The sequence below is a fragment of the Numida meleagris genome, chromosome 3, assembly GCF_002078875.1.
Source record: "Numida meleagris isolate 19003 breed g44 Domestic line chromosome 3, NumMel1.0, whole genome shotgun sequence".
NCBI lineage: Eukaryota > Metazoa > Chordata > Aves > Galliformes > Numididae > Numida > Numida meleagris.
The window spans coordinates 37,586,720-37,603,504 of NC_034411.1; the positions used below are offsets into that span (position 1 = coordinate 37,586,720).

The 16,785-nt window shown below is 36.5% G+C and overlaps 1 protein-coding gene across 6 annotated transcripts in view; it reads right to left on the bottom strand.

Annotated features, from left to right (window-relative positions):
* The window catches only part of RYR2 (ryanodine receptor 2), a 364,829-nt gene that overhangs the window by 264,003 nt on the left and 84,041 nt on the right, over positions 1–16,785 (bottom strand). For all 6 annotated transcript variants that reach the window (XM_021391077.1, XM_021391074.1, XM_021391073.1 and 3 more), the window contains exon 2: positions 8,242–8,361. In XM_021391077.1, the coding sequence (XP_021246752.1) occupies positions 8,242–8,361 (120 nt within the window). The remainder of the gene's footprint in view (positions 1–8,241; positions 8,362–16,785) is intronic.

Below are 16,785 nucleotides of genomic sequence, written 5' to 3' on the forward strand. Positions count from 1 at the left end.
GACTTTTATTTCTGATTTAACTTCAATAGGTATCATCATCCTCCAAAAGAAACATTAGTAGCTCATGACATAAGATTATTAAGAGTTAGAAGACTTTAATACTACTTGCAAACAGATAAAGCCATCATGCAATAATAACAGAACTTTTTTTTTTTTTAATAGGAGAAGTACTAAAAAGGGTAGGACTCTGAAGATAAATCTTAGCAAACTGATAGGTCTTCAGCAGCTTGCTAAATCAATTATAGGATTCCACATCACATATCTGATCTTCTTACATCACGTTGCTATTTTCACACCCGTACCTCAACTGAGAATGTCCAGCATATCATCTGCTTCTTTTTATATTTTCATCTTTAAAAAGTGAGAAGCTTGAAAATTTAGCAAATATAAAGTTATAAAGGAAACTGATTTAATGGGATTTTCAGATCTTATTCACTTTGTCACAAGTTGAATTCCACACATCCCTACATTAACAAACCACCACACACACCACCATCACATTTCTGTAAATATTTCAATATTATTGTTTTTTAAGCAGAGGCAAATACCAAAGCAAGCTGGAAATTAAATTTTAGACTGCTGAAGTTACAACTCATGATTTGTTTCTTAAATTACAAAAACTATACTGCTTTGGTTTACCTTTCTTATTGGAGAGCTTACATTCCACACAGTCTGAAACACGTATCAAGAAAATTAAAACAAAAGAAGCGTTTGAAATTTGTCTTGTATTGATTAGCTGATAACAGATATAAGTATGCACCCACTATCATACATACTATGTTTTCATACAGTGTCACCACTTGGAACATTAAGATGATCTAATTCTTAAGAATAAAATTAACTGGATTGTGTCTTCCAGGTTCTAGAGCTGCATTCTTAGGTTGCATGCCATGCAATCTACAAGCATATTTACATACTGAGTGCTTTCTGTTGTTTTTTTTTTCCTTTTTAAGTATTTTACTGATAATAGTCTTCAATATTTTTGAAATATGCTTTGACCAAAACAAAAAAAATCCCAAATACCATACGACTTTAAAAGTATTGGGTAAGCATCTCTGGATTTTAAATCACTAATACTAAATCACTAATATCCCTGTCAAACAAATCAATAGTACCCAGAGAATTGACCTATAGTAATATCATACCTTTAAATACTAAATAAGTGTGTGTGACTGAAAAAGAAAATTCACATTTGTGAAGGTATACCAGAAGAGCATTTACTTATTTTTTTAGTACTAAATAGGGCCTCATTATGCTAAAATTCAATGATACCTTTGACAACATGGGATTCGATAATGAGTATATTGTGAGTACATCCAATATTATTGAATGAGTTTATTCAATAATGAATATTCTATAAGATCAGAATAAGCCATTCCTGTATGTACTTAGGTTGCTCCAAAAGTAATGCCCCTTATTTATTTCCATGGAAGCTACAACAGATACAAAGAACACAATAACACTGTTTTGATAGAGTAAATTCTCAGCTACAAAACACTTTTTTTCAACACAGTCACACCATTAGCTACACATTTTCAGCAGCAACGAACAAGACCATGTATGTTGTGCTCATAAAAGTCTGCACCAGTGGAGGTGACTCACTGCCACTATCACCAATGCTGAAATGCACCACTCACCACCTCACTGAGCTCACATCCTCTGTTTGGTCTCCACAAACACTCAGCAAGCATCAATAAATGTCAGTGGGTGCCTTTTTTGCCAGATGGAGGAATTCAGTTCCACAACTTCTCTTCATACGCGCCTCCATGTCAGATGCCATTTTGTCAGACTGCCCCTCTGCTGCCATCTGTCACATGGCAACAAAATGTGACAGAATATCGGTGGGAAGATTCAGCTTCTACTGTTATACCACTAACATCTGCCTCTGATGTTGTGGGCCACCATAATAAAACAGAAAGCATTATTTTCAGAGCAGCCTTGTATTTCAAATACCATGTATCTGCTACAAGCAAAAGATACAGCCTGAACAATGTGAAAAAATGTTTCCCAAATAGGATATATATAGTACTACTTACTGTCCATGACGCTTTGCAAGATATCATGCATTTTGTTTACTTATCTAAAAAAATTCCCTGCATCACATATGTCAAAGCAACTGTGCTAAGTTGCATTATTATTCCTATTCATACTGGCCCAAACTCTCAGATGACGCAAAGGCATACCCTGTTGTTGTCTTACACCCATAAATACCTGACCTTTGTCTTTCACAGCCTGATGCGTTGAGGAATATCAGAACTAAAGCAGAAATTTATCAGTTTAGCACTCCAGCTAACACTCATTCCCTCTGCACACGTGATCCTTCAATCAGAAAGTTTCATAGAAAGTTTTCTCTCCTCACTCACATTCTACAGTTAAGGATCTTATTAAAAACCATCAAAATTGTCCATGATATCAGAGAAAAGAACGCACTAGAAATTCAGTTAAACTAGTTGCAGTTCTTTGAAGTGTCTTCTCTAGCTATCAGGTAGAATTGATGCCAATTACCGCCAAGGTGGCTCACAGAGCAGCAGGGCTGGCTCCTCTGGCACAGCGCAGGGAGTGCCTGAGGAAGCAGGCAAAAACCAAGATGTTCAACACAACCTGCTATTTTTGTAACAATCTTTCTTTACTAAAGCTGCATCAGTTCCATATCTGAAATACAGAGGTGAGCCACACTGCTTAGCATTAAAACACTGTAACCAAAATAAGCCTTTCCTGGCCCACAACCATTGTTGTACATAGCTTCTATTTTTACACAAGTAAGCGCAAATGATTCCATGCACAAGATGTCCACTCTACTAACATGAGGAAGTGCAAATACCTCTAGCAATAGTAAGAGAAGAAGGCAGTCAACATGCAGAGTTCAAAGAGTAAACAACATTTCATGGAAGAACACTATCATTTAGATCAAGATCTCACACCTGTCTGATCCCTATTAAAACTCTTAATGCAAAAAAAAAAACCTCTTCAAAAAGAACTCTAAATATATTTCAGTCATTTTAAATTATATATTTTCAATCTCAGGAAGTAATTCTGTTCGTAAAATCAAGTCCAAGAATCATAACCAGATCTGGTAGATCGGGCTACATCTCTGTGTTTAGGCTCCAGATGTGCACAAGTCTTAAAAGAGGTAAAAGTGGAATCTGGAATATGTAAATAAATATAATCTCTACATGATATAAATTATTTATTACCTAAAATCGCATGTAGATATAGTGAAATAACCTACATTCTCATCTGCATTGCTTCCGTAAAGAAGCATTTTATTAGCAAAGAATGATTCAATGGACAAAATCCTATCTGACTTTGCCTATGAAAACTTTCTCTACCTGTGTCTCAATTACGTATCTAAAGTAGCGCAAGTAACCTATAAGTATCCATAAATTTATTACAAGCTCTTCATTTACATTCTTAAAATTAACTATCTTAGTGAACAGCTGCTAAATGATGGCGTCCTCTCAACGTGAGATTGCATGAAATTAAGTATAATCTTTTCCACTAGATTTGAACATTTATTTTGGCAATGTGACACAAAGACAATTAAAACGGCCATTCAGGTACAGCTACAAAGTCTTGCTAAAGCCCTGACAATATTTTCCAACTTTTTTTTTCCTTTTTTTCTTAAGAAAGCAGCAATCGAAACATTCGAAGCACAGAAAAAGAGCAAGAAATATAAGGAAAAAAGAACGTATAGCAAATTCCCAGAATGATCCACAGCAATTAGAAGCAGACAATGCAGATTCAGTTCAGTTATTATATCCAGTTATATATCCATAGCTGCTGGAAAAGTATCTACTTCCATCCATATGCAAATAGACACTTTATTATACGTACATTTGGATTTGCAATATCAAAAATAGCACAGAGCACAGTTACTTTTTCTCAGCTGAAATCAAGCATGTTTGCAGTGGCCAAGATCTAAGTGTTTGCTGTATGATATAGTAAAAGAAAGCAATCCTTGCCTTCAGATCTTACTCTCCTGAAGACATAATAGGTTTTCTTCCAAATGCGATCAGGGTACAAGATTTAAGACAGTACCCCTGCCCTTCTCCAGACATGTCTCTATGGAATTTGACTGCTGACATGGAAATTTGTATAAACACTGGAAAAATCATACTTGCTTGGTACACTGTCTGTGCCAGCTGACCACCCTTCCCCAGCCTCCCTACCCACCATTCCAATACAGCTGCCAATCCAGTTCATGTTGATTCATCCACTTGTTAAAAACAAACATAAGAGACAGGTAAAGAAAAACCTTGAAGAATGGGCATTTGGCAGTAAAAGAAACAATTAGCCAGTACACAGGGCCTACAGGTTTCAGTTCCCATCCTTCGTCATTTTACAAACAGAATGATTAAGGCACACTAAGCCCCTTCAGTTCTTGTCTCAGCACTGTAATTCATGTCTTACAGTGGGAATTTCAAGCCACAGGATCACCCACTGCACCTCTCTCACAAAAATTATAAAGGAGAATAGGCGTGGTTTTTAGACTTTCAAAATTCATCACCATGTTGTTCTTACCTCTCTCAAGTTCAGATTGCTGAGAGCTTAAAAGAAAGTCTGTTTTAAAAAATGTAAGTCTTTCTATATCTCTGAGCATCATGGATTTAAGGTATGTAAGTTTATTATCTGCCATAAAAATGAGGAAAAGAACCTTATGTCATTAGAAAGGTGTAACTGTGTGATCATTCACAGCAGATCAAAACCACCTATGTAGCTGGCCCACAGCTGAGTATTTTCCTTTCAGCATCATGGACCAGTACAATTCAGTTTGATAATGGTTTGTTTTTTGAGCAGCCCTGTATGGAGCCAGGAGTTGCACTCAATGATCCTTGTAAGCTCCTTCCAACTCAGGATGATTTTAACTTTTGAGATCTCTTAAGATACTGCTCCCACTTGTTTGCTTTTTTAATGACTACAGTCATTAAGATTTAAAGAAAAATTACTTCAATGTCAGAAATCAAGATCTTTTAATGAATTGACTTCCTCCTAATAGCTATTATCTTTTTAAATATAAAAAGCAACAGTCTAGTTTTAAAATACAGAGAAATAGATCTCACTAGATATTATGTTACTCATAGACCTTGCTTTAATAAAGGAGATGGTCTTGCGCACAAGCAAGACTTAAATCTAATACTGATGAAACAAAATCACAGCTCAAAGCAGGTTTATATTCTTGCTTTGTTTTTTCTGACACCAATATATTTGTATTCTTTTTAGTTCAAAAAATGCTATAGCTTTAACAAGACCTTCTGGATGAATAACGTGATGAGATAAGGAAATCAAGCATTTTACAGTTTGCCATCAACTTGTATTCTTTATATTTTGTCATTCACGCTGTGACCTTAGAAGCTTTGATGGTTTATGTATTTGATATTCGTAATATATTTGGAAAGCGCAAGCTATCCCTAGAACAACACCTATTTTGAGATAAACTTGCTCTAAAATTTATAGAAATTAAAAGATAATCATTTTTCACATGAACTACTACACTTCTATAGAAGAGATACTCAAATATTTGTCTCGTATCAAACTGATTGTTTTACATTTAGAGTTGTCTAATATTAGTAAAATTACAAGCAATTCAGACATTATATCTTATTTATCTGTTATTTTATTCCTGAGCACATGGGATGATGTGGAAGAATTCGATGATGTGCTCTGAGCAACAGCTGAAAAGTTGCTGTATGTTTGACATTAATAAATAAACAACAATTACAAGGAAGGCATAGCAGATACACCTACTTGCATTCCCCCATTAAAATACTGAATAAAATAGAATAAACTGCTAAATAGCTTTTGTCCCATTATCAGCAAATGCTAGAAAATATTTCCTGGTAGAACTCCAAGGAACAGCTACAAAGATACATCCCTGATTTCTCCAAGGTTACCACTGCTGCTCATCTAAAACCTTGCCCATTTGTGTCCTTCACAACTCCAATTCACACCTTATTTCAAATCAGGGATATAAAGGCCCAGTACCACCAGATTGTGTCTGATGCCTTAATACCTGAGAAGCAGCTTTGCAGAAAAGAACTTGGGGGTACTAAGATGGGCACAAGCCCACAGCATGCCCACATGAATTGATATCGCTTATTGAAGTGGTTGCTAATTTAGCCCAAATATAATCATCCAACTTTCCCTAGTATGCTACTTTCAAAATCTGTCATCTTCCAGTGCTGAGAGAATCTATACATACCTCCAGAAATACACTTGTGTTGTGAACTTCAACTGAATCAAATGTGATTAAGTAATTTTCATAATGGGCCAGTGTTATTGTTGTAATGGGATGAGTTTTAACAGTCAGTAGTTGCCTAAGTATTCTATCGATACATATCTTCGGTGTGACTACTATTTTTGCAGCATGAATTATTCAACAATCCTAGGGCAAGAAAGTGTATGCAAAATACTGTGCTAATAAAGCATCAGATACACCCCTAGAAGTCACATCCTGAAGGATGTGTAAGAAAAGCAGGAGATTGTACAAGGAATTCTCAAAAGTAAGCCCCCAGCACAATAGCTGATGTCTATTACATATATTCGACCTTAGTTTGGTACTTTGCCCTTGATATCTAGCTATGATTCATATGCAATACTACTGCTTGCATTAAAGTGGACCACAACCCCATTACAGACAAAATATTAAGGATGTGAGAGAAATTTTTTAACTGGCTTAAAAACTCAGCTGGAACCTCTAATTACCATGCGTCTCCTGTAATATTTTCTATGCTCTCTCTTAAATAATGCAATAGTAACATCACATGGCCAAAGACATTTGGGAGAAAAACATTTTTATTTACTCCTATTTACCAAATCCTTAAAGCAAAGTTGATTGCAGTTTTATGGCTCCCTCAGTACTTGCTTCTCCAAACGGCTTTAAATGATCTCATCCTAGGAACAATCAGCACTTCAAAATTAAAGCAGGAACAAGCTGCATGGGTTTTCTTCTGCTTGCTTCTTTTCCCCAAGCTCACAAAGAATGAGTAGAATATTGCTTCACCAAACGTCAAGAAAAGACCGCATGAATAAGCACAGGAAATTGATGCGAAATTTACACTGTATTTCTTAAAGACAAGAATGTTCATGAGTTTTATATAGTGTGAGAGAGACTGTAGATTTAATATCCAAATTTACTGAGTGATAATAAATTCATTAAATAGATTTTTCTGACCTTACAGGCAACTAGCACTGCAAACTCTTCATCCCAGCACATTTTTATTGTTTAAAAGATTCACTTAAAACAGAGCAGCATGAATGATTTCATCAAGATCTCTGCTATTACAATGAATCATTAATATCCTAGTGAAAAATTTATTATGATGAATAATACATTCAAAATGATGAGACAGAAAATGAAGCATTACTCTGCAATGTACCGGGGAATCAAAGGGATGTTATGGAAGTTGTCAAGCTAAAAAAAACAACACTTTGGAACTAAATCTTTCTAGATGTCATTTCAAATGCTTTACCTTTATTTTGTTCTCTCACCGAACATTTTGATTGTAGTTGAAGAGAAAGCAAACATGTTAAGAAACATTCTTGCCTTTCTGTAATTATAAAGTCCAGGTATAGCCATTATTTTTGGTCACAAAACCAGTTCTATCCTGGTGCCTGCCTAAGGAGGCACTTCTTTGTATTCTTTGAAATTTATTTAAGCATACGTAATTGTGAAATACAAATCCTTGTTATGCTTTTTTTTTTTTTCAAAATACTGCATCTATTGTATGTACAGCAGAGTTAGCAGGATTGGATAATGAACTGATTAGACAGCTTTGATACTTGTATCATTACTCTGCTAGATTAGGGAGTTAGAAGGACTTAAATTAATAATCATGTCAGTGTAAATGGCACAGAATAAAAACACAAGTAGAATAATCACTCTTTCCTGTGGCCTAAAAATCAGAGTAACCAAGCATGTCTTTGTATCGCAGTACATGAAAGTTGCACTGCAGTACTCTACTGAGTTGTGGCAACCAAAATAACAAGCACACTGCTAAGAAGGACTTCTGTTGCTAGTTAGTTTAAAAGGCAGCCCAAAACAAAAACCACAGCACTAGAATATAGGCAAAGAGCTGTCATGAAGAGTTGATTAAACTTCAAAGGGGAATGACATACTCATTACGCAATTGATAGGTTTGTTTTGTCCATCTTGTTTGACAGATTTGTGTATAGTACATCAAAGCTTGCAACATTATGAGTATATTCTTGCTCCAAACACAACATATAAAAGAGTAGCAGTACCTTAGAATTTGATGTGGATTCCAAAAAGCAAAGCCTGTTGCCAAATCCTTCTGCAGCAAGACACAATTTCTGTTGCTCTTTGTGAACAGTTGCAGTGCACTGCAGAACCACTTCATCATCCTTAAAAAAAATACAGAACAGGGGTTATACTTCTGACTTGGGGAGGTATATACAAAATCTTTGCTAAAATCAGAAACAGTCATCCATGAACACAAGCAGAATCTCAGCATCATTTTTATTCTGATTAGAGAAAGTGCACAGAACAATGAAAATAATTATAATTTCTATACTTTTTTTCTGTTTATCTACCCTTGTAATAAAAATCAGTAAGTATAAAATACAAATGTTATAAGACTAAATCTTTGCAGTAACAGTCATAGAAGATGTTGTCAAAAATCCTGATAGAACAGAAACAGACTCCTACTTATATCCCAGTTTCACAATGGAACACATCCACAAGCTGGAGAATCCCTTTTCAGAAATATTTTTAAGGACAAAATTATCTTTTCCTAACAGTAATTACACTTACTTCAAAAAAAGTTAACTTCCAGGTAAAAAAAAAAAAAAAAAAAGCAGTGTTAGACCACAGCTACACAAACATTTACTTCCTCTTCCTGTCCTTTCTTCCTATATAACCACACCAGCAGAAGGGAAGACCCAGCAATGACATCACCATCATACACTGTGTTGGAATTGTCTAAAAAAAGGGATGCTGGAAAATATGCCAACATTGTATCTCCATAGATAGAGGTTGACAAAAGAGCAAGACTACTCTCACGTAAATTTCTATCAGTTTAAGTGTGCGCCACCCATTCTCTCCCCCTGTACATTGTTTTTAAAGGAATTCTGAAAAGAGTTCTACGTAGCCTACCTGCAAAATCACTATATACTGATAGCTTCAAAAATATAATTCAGTTTTGAATTAACGAAAATTAAGTTTGTCAGGGATTTAAAAGTCTAATGCACCATATCCTTCATTGCTCAAGCTGACTGCAAACCAATTACAAACCAAGCATACATACATTATGTAGATGCCAAATGCTGGAGGATTAAGAAAAGCAATATAGCAACTGCTAGATTTCCTGATACACAAATGTTTCCAATTCATTTTCCTAACATCTTCTCTTCTTTTGCTGTAGAGTACACATAATTAGTCAAGATAACATGTTAATAAACAATGGTGTTTGTCTGCCTGATGAACTGATGTTAACACATACAATCTAAATAAAATCTAATTAGAACGGTATCTGTACACTGCCATAACTGACAAAATAAGCATTCATTTTCAGGTTCACATTCAAAACAACAGGCAAATTATATGGAATATACTATATATTTTTCAAAAACTCCAATGGAGTTTGGAAGAAAAGGCAATAGCACAGACCTAAAAGCCCTTCAGACATTTGCAGGGACAGATAGTTCTATTATTCTTGTTCCACTGAATACTCCTTACTTCGTTACACACCTGCCAGTTTCTTCCATGGAAACTGGAAAATTTGTTATCATTTCCACCACAATTCGCTATAACCACAGCAGCCTTCATTACTAAGCTCAAAGATGCTGCCTTGACTTAGTTTTTTGTTTTGTTTTGTTTTTGTTATTGTTGTTGTTGTTGTTTTTTCCTCTGTTTTCAGATACAGGAAAAATGGTACCAAGAGAGAAAGTGCCAGTAACCACAATTTCCGTTCAGTGATTCATTTATTATCAAATGTGGAAGATATTAACCATAAGAGCAACATAGTCTGGTGTCTGATATATCTGCGCTTACTTCAAATAAGAATAAGCCCACCCTGAAAACTACCCACTTAGTTTAGGTACTTTACTGGATGGTTTTCCCATACACTCTCATTTATTCTCCTGGTCAGGAGTTGAACTTCTTCAAACATGCTTAGGAATTTGGAAATATAGTCATCTCTGTTCCACAAATGGGAAGTAAGGAGCAAGGATAATGCTGCATACCCCCCAGTACCAGAGCTTGCTGAAGGGATAGCAGAATCATTACTCAGATTTCTAAACTGATAACCTGAGTCAGAAAGCTATTCTCCCTCCATAGCACTATCTTGGAGAAATCCATTAATCCCAATAAAACCTTCAGTGTCAGCTAGTACATCAGCTCATAATCTTAAGGATACCATATCTTCCAACAAAGACATTCTTTTGTGTTATGTCAGGTATCTGCATGCTGCAGATAAAAGCTCTGCACGAGCTTTTGATAATCACACAACTACATTTATCATTCTGGTTCTTGGAGAAGCATTTTGAAGAAATAGGTAGATTCTGTGTACGTTACAAAGTCCTGATCAGTTTTCAAACGTCCAATTTTGAAAATCAAGGAGAGTTGTTGAAGAACAGGTCATGTAGCCATGTAGGCAACAGGTAGTAGCCATGCAGATTCTTATATCTATTCATTATGGGCTACGTAATTATTTTTATGAAATGTATATACTCACAGAAACTAAAGAATAACTAAATGACTTGGCAGAGAAGATATTACAAATAAATACGTAAGTAAATAAATCGTAGTAGCGTCTACTGCTAAAAAATGCGTCCTAAAAAAGAAAATTGCAGCAGCAGCCATAAGCTGGTTAAGTGCACACTCAGAACTGCATTCCAGAAGATCAGACTACTGAGGAAAGAGTATGAGGTTGCTGCCAGTCCATGATATTAAGACAGCAAGTTCTCAAAGCTTCTTAATAACATTTACTTTCATCTCCTGTGGTTGTTCAACTTCCCTGTAAAATCCATTCAAATCTTCTAAGATTACACTAAACACATACTACCCAGTCAAGAAAAAGGTTTGTTTCTTACAGAATAACGCATGCCCCCATCTTTACAAAGGGGAAGTTCTGACTAGGTGTATTTTCACAGGATTGGCAATTTCAAGTTATGACCGAACACAGAATATATTTCCTTGTAACACACAGTGTGTCTCTTTGCCCAGCTAGAGCTTGAAAATGTATACCTCCTCTGTGGTCAGTTTCAACCAGTCCTTAAGCTTCTCAAGATGTCAATTCTATTGAAGGACCAAAACTGACTGACTGCCATCGGTAGGCATCATCTACAGTGTTATATGTGCTAGCACTGCTTTGATACAGACAAGCATGATCTCAATGGCAGAATTTTTGCATTTCGATTACAGAAAAATAATCTGCTTGGGTTTGTTTTTTTTTTTCCTTCTACATAATCTTAAACTTTCAATAATTATGCATTTTTTAAAACTTCAAAATTCCGTGCTTCAGTCCTAAGTGCTTCAACTCATTACATCATGACCTTGACATTTGTATTTTACTTCCACTTCAGGACAAAAATAGGCAATATTTTTTTGTTATTTTACTTGATTTATTTTTATTTTCTATACTTTTATACTTTACTCCTTCACAGAGGATGTAGTAAAGTAAAACATGAACTATTACTAATTTAAATAATTTGTTGTACTCTTCCTAATCTGACCCATTCAACGTAATTACCTCCCTTAAAGGTGCAACACTGTTTTCCTACTTCTCTATGAGATTATACCAATGCTGAAATAGCATACAGAACACTGAATGTCACATTTGCAAAATAAAGTGTTCAAAGTTTGAAACTGTTAAGTTATGCTATGTTCTAATTTGCTTCTAGTGCTGTTTTATATGGCAAATACTGCAACTAGTGAAATATTTGTATCAATTTACACATGCCATAAATCGAGATCTCAGCACAGACTTTAATAGCTCAATCTTTAATAGCTTCCTCGAACTCCACATATGCAACGTTCTGCTTCATCACATCCCATTTAATGTTCAGCTGTGCAACTGAACTTTGCAATGAGCTTCAGTGCCAAAAACACCTTAAAAGTAGGCTACAATTAGAAATAAAGCCTGTACAAACTGCTTTCCACCTGAGAAAACTGAAGAATGCTTCTTGACTTAAAAGCTTTACTTCAGTTTCCCTTTGCCATGTTGGAATAACTATTAAATTATAAAGTAGAATACAAGATTTTAGGTCCCACAGGCCATCAAGTACAAGACTTCCACAGTTACTGGCAACCATATGCTATAATGGGATTTACAAGTCAGTCCCCTGAAATGACCCTTGTGATGTGACCTACAACAGCAACAAAGTGATCTTTTATTTAACGTTAAGCATCTGAATAGCACGCACTTGAGACAACTTTCAGTGTTGATGGGAGCTTTAATATTAATTGCCCAAGAGCTTCATTCTCTGTGTGCTTTTGAAGGTAAAAAGCAGCAAAGCAGAAGCTAGTAACACATTAAAATGGAGCTTTTCTTTCTCCAAATCCCTGCTGACAGCAAACAGAAGCCTAGATGCACAGGCTTCATTAAATACTACATTCATAATGTGTAAGAATCACTATCAACATAGATTAACTATCTTGTGAACAGGCCCATGGGAGGTACCAACAAAACAAATGCTTAAAGCCTAATATTACTTACTTTAACTTTTAATTCCATTCTTGACTGACCAACTAATGTCAAACAATTACCAAGCTCTTCTTTGAAATACCATCCAATTAGGGAAGGTGGTTCTAGCATGTGAATGCAAACAAGCCTATGACAGAGGTGAGAAAAGTGCCCAAACTTTTAATTGCCCTATCACGCCTTTAACCACAATACTACAACCCTCTCAGTAGGGGAAGACCAAGTGTTGTAATAGCAGTAAAAACAATCATAGTAATCATCTTGGCCATCAGGAACTAGTGTTAAGACGCTGTTCAGAACAGTGTTCATTCTTTACATAGGAATGCAAGATAAAAAGCAGTGATAAGACAACACTGCATTAGAGACTCATCTGATGAGTATGGTGAATCTAACATTGATCAGTAGCCAAAACCATTAGGCAGCTGTATACCAAACAATAGGCTGTCAGTAACACACAGCATAAAGGACGGGTAACGCTGTTCTTCATTATATCAAGACAATTAGTATACGACAGCTGGGAAGAAGTTTTCTGAGGACAGCAAAGAATTTTCACCAACCAATTTAGAAGCTTCCTCATTAAAAGATTTTTAGAAGTACACTGGAGAACTTAAGCATAGCTGAACTTGCTGTAGGATGAGAAGGAAGAGAGTAGACTTTCCCAATCAGCTGATTCTAATTAGTCTGGATACATTTTATGATGCAAGTTTTAGTTCTAGCCTGTAGGAGGAGTAATTTTATAAGAATTCAATGTTATTCTAAAGGAAGTAACCTTCAGGACAGAAAATCCCATGCAAAATAAATGGAGTTCTAGAGGACCAGAGTAGCTGATAGCTCTTGCTACAGTACCAGGAAGCAGACCGCTAGAACAGTAACCATTTTATTTACTCCTTCTTCCCCAGAACTCTCTTACTCATCAAAATAATTTTGCCAGATTCTAGCAATGTCATGTTGATCTGCAGTAATAAAGACATGCGGCAGTTTAAAAATACATATTTAAAAACCTTGAGTCATGTAGATTCATATTCAGCACTTGTCAGAAAGTTTTCACCAGAGAACAATGATACAAAGGGCCTGTCAGAAAGAAATCCCTATCTACAAGGCAAAAATAAAAACCTGTTATGCACTACGTAAATAGAGTGAGGCTCTGTAGCAGAGCAGAGTTTATCTAGAACTTGCACATCAACACTGAGCAGACAGTCTCAGGCACAGGACCCATCTCAGTCTGCGGCTTCCACAGTCACCAGACAGCAATAAAACACACAATCACAAGGCAAAAGATCAAATCTGAATGAGTGGCTCCAGAACAATTGAGTAATATAAGCACCTTTCTGCATTCTCTGAAATACTGCACAGTGAAACAAATGACTGCATTCGATCTAAGCACTGCAGTGATATGCTAGGTGGCTGGACCATCCAACTGCATGGGCAAAAAAATTTCCTCAAATACACCATCCACTAGTGGTGGTGCACAGAACTGAAACAGACTTGCTATCTATACCGAATGTCGAAGTTTCCTCTTTTGGCTCTGCATTCCACTGGGTCAGCACATAATAGCATCACAATTTGTTTCAGCGTGCACTGGCCTTGCCTTTGCGTGTGCTACTGTATTTGTTCTTGATTGAGTCCTACTAAAAATACATCTGCAAATGAACATATGATTCCAGTCAAGATGACTCATTTTATTATTTCTCGCCAATTAGCTCTGTGGTCCTACAATCCTAAAAAATGCCAATTTCAGCTCTTGGTGCCTAATAATAATCCTATCTGTCTAACCGTAGTTAACAGTGGCTCCATATCTGACACAGTTGACAGAGGAGGGGGGTTGAAAACATCTGCAATAAGGTATGCTTACCAAATTAAACAGAACAGCTGGTGGGCTGATTTCGGCTTTTTAAAAAGCTCCAGTGTGTTAAATTTATCTCTGATATAACTCCACATATTTTAGGAATTTAGTAAGAATGCTATTACATTACACCCTCGCTCACTAGTTCCAGGCTGCCTATTCTGCAATCAAAGGCATGATTACAGCATGGGACATATCTTTGCTATATTTGATTCTGCTGGTGTGAGTATCAGTACCAGTAAACACAGAGGTGAGAGCATGCTAGAGAAGCTGTCCACAAGATTCTGCAGGCAAACACAAGAACATTTTATTTATGATCTGAGTCAGGCACTTAGCAAGCCACCTCCAAACAAGTAGCATATATCAAACAATTTTTTCAAGGTCACACAATTCTTAGACTCATACTGAACATAGTCCTTTTGTTGTGTTCTTCCTACCCTACTAACAGGTTCCAGAGAGCAAGAAGGAGTTGACAACACAGCCTCTCACCTCAACCCATACTGTGAACGCCTCTCCTCTGCATCATCAACTTCATGCAAGAATACATGAGATAAATTCAGCAGCCCTCAGTGTTCATTCTTGTGAGCAGATTCAGGAGGCTAAGTCAGTAACACCACCATCTGCTTGAGTTTGCACATTCAATCCTAGATCACCTGCTCACCTCTTATCTTTTTTCCAGCAGTATTTCTTGATTCATTCCACTTCAATGCTCTACCACATTGATATTTCACAGCTCCCTGATTGATCATACAGCTTTTCCTCTCTAATCCCCAACCAAAAAGACTTACCTGCCACTGTGCTGTTTTTCTTTTTCTGGAGCAACGTTAAAGATTCATTCTAATCTCTCTCTGCTTTTAATCTGTCAATGTATTTCTCCCAGCTTTTATCTTTAACTTGCTCTAACTTAGAAGATTCACCCTCTCCCTTCACACATTTCCCATGCGATGCCTTTTTGTCATCACGATAAGTCTACCACCTTTCTGAATTCTTGCTTCTTAGACTTTTTAATTCCATTTTGAAATATTCTCTTAGACAGCTATTCTCAACTTCTCTTCTGAGCATCTTTGATTTATAATTGATTTTTTTCCCCGCAGACCATTGATGAAAGTTTCAAGATCAGATGCGGTATCCTCCCATGAAGAACTCCAAAAGGAGTATTAACAACATGAATTTTCTACACAGTTTATAATGCCACAAAAGGGCCATCAAATTGCACTTGATTTCTTCACCTCACTGTTCTGGATTCAAAGTGTATTATGTTGTGAAAATCCAAGAAATAACACTGAGAAGACAATCCCTAGATAATTTCATTACTAACTATATAGGAGATTTTAAACCTCCCACTATAGAGACTGGCCTTCTCTCCATTAGAAGAACCAGTATCCAGTCTACCATTGGTGAGTTCCTGCGCCTCTACATTCAACTTACTGAGCTCATCTTCACAAGTAAATAAGCAGAAGTAGAGTGCAGCAGGACAAATATAGACTGAGCTATTCAGAGAGCAACAGTTAAAAATCACTAACTTCTCCACATTGATGCAATTCACCAGGTACAGACTACCATTCTGCCTTCAGTATGAAACACTTTATTTCTTGATTTTTTCATTTACTGTCTATCTCTGAAAAAATCCACCACATTTGCTCCTGGCCTTCCAGACATCTTTTGGGAAATAAACCTTCTCAGCTATATTCTGTTTTTCCTTCACTTTTATAGTCCCACTACTCACATGATGATCTATTCCTTCTGTTCCACACAAAATTATACACACTCTCCAACCTTCTGCCACTCACTGGTCTCAGTTTTTTTCCTTAGTTTATTTTACAGTGATGTCCTATTTTCAGCCCTTTATTTCCGCATCCTACATTCACATCCCTCCTCCTAGCTCTAACTCCACTACTTCATACCCAGACATGTTGAGCTGACACCTCTCCGCCCTCTTCTCACATCTGCTATTATCAGGCCTAGCAATCAGAACTCACAGGGAGTCCTCTGCATAAGTCTTCCTTACAAGATGCAGTGTTGTTTTGTTTTTTTTTTTTTAAACATTCTTCCTTCCCCTCTGCTTAGTGAGCATAAGCATGTCTTCCAGAAGTGATGCCAGCTCCACGTTCAGGAGAATTTTCATCTTTTCTGAAGAAAGTTACAAGAGCAAAGACATCCACAGAACAGACACGAGGATGCAGGCCATGGTGTGTGCCCTGCTGTAGGACCTGAAGGGTGAATGATGGCTTCATCCACTTCGTGCCATCTGGGTTTCAGCTCAGTAGATCATGGCAGATAAAG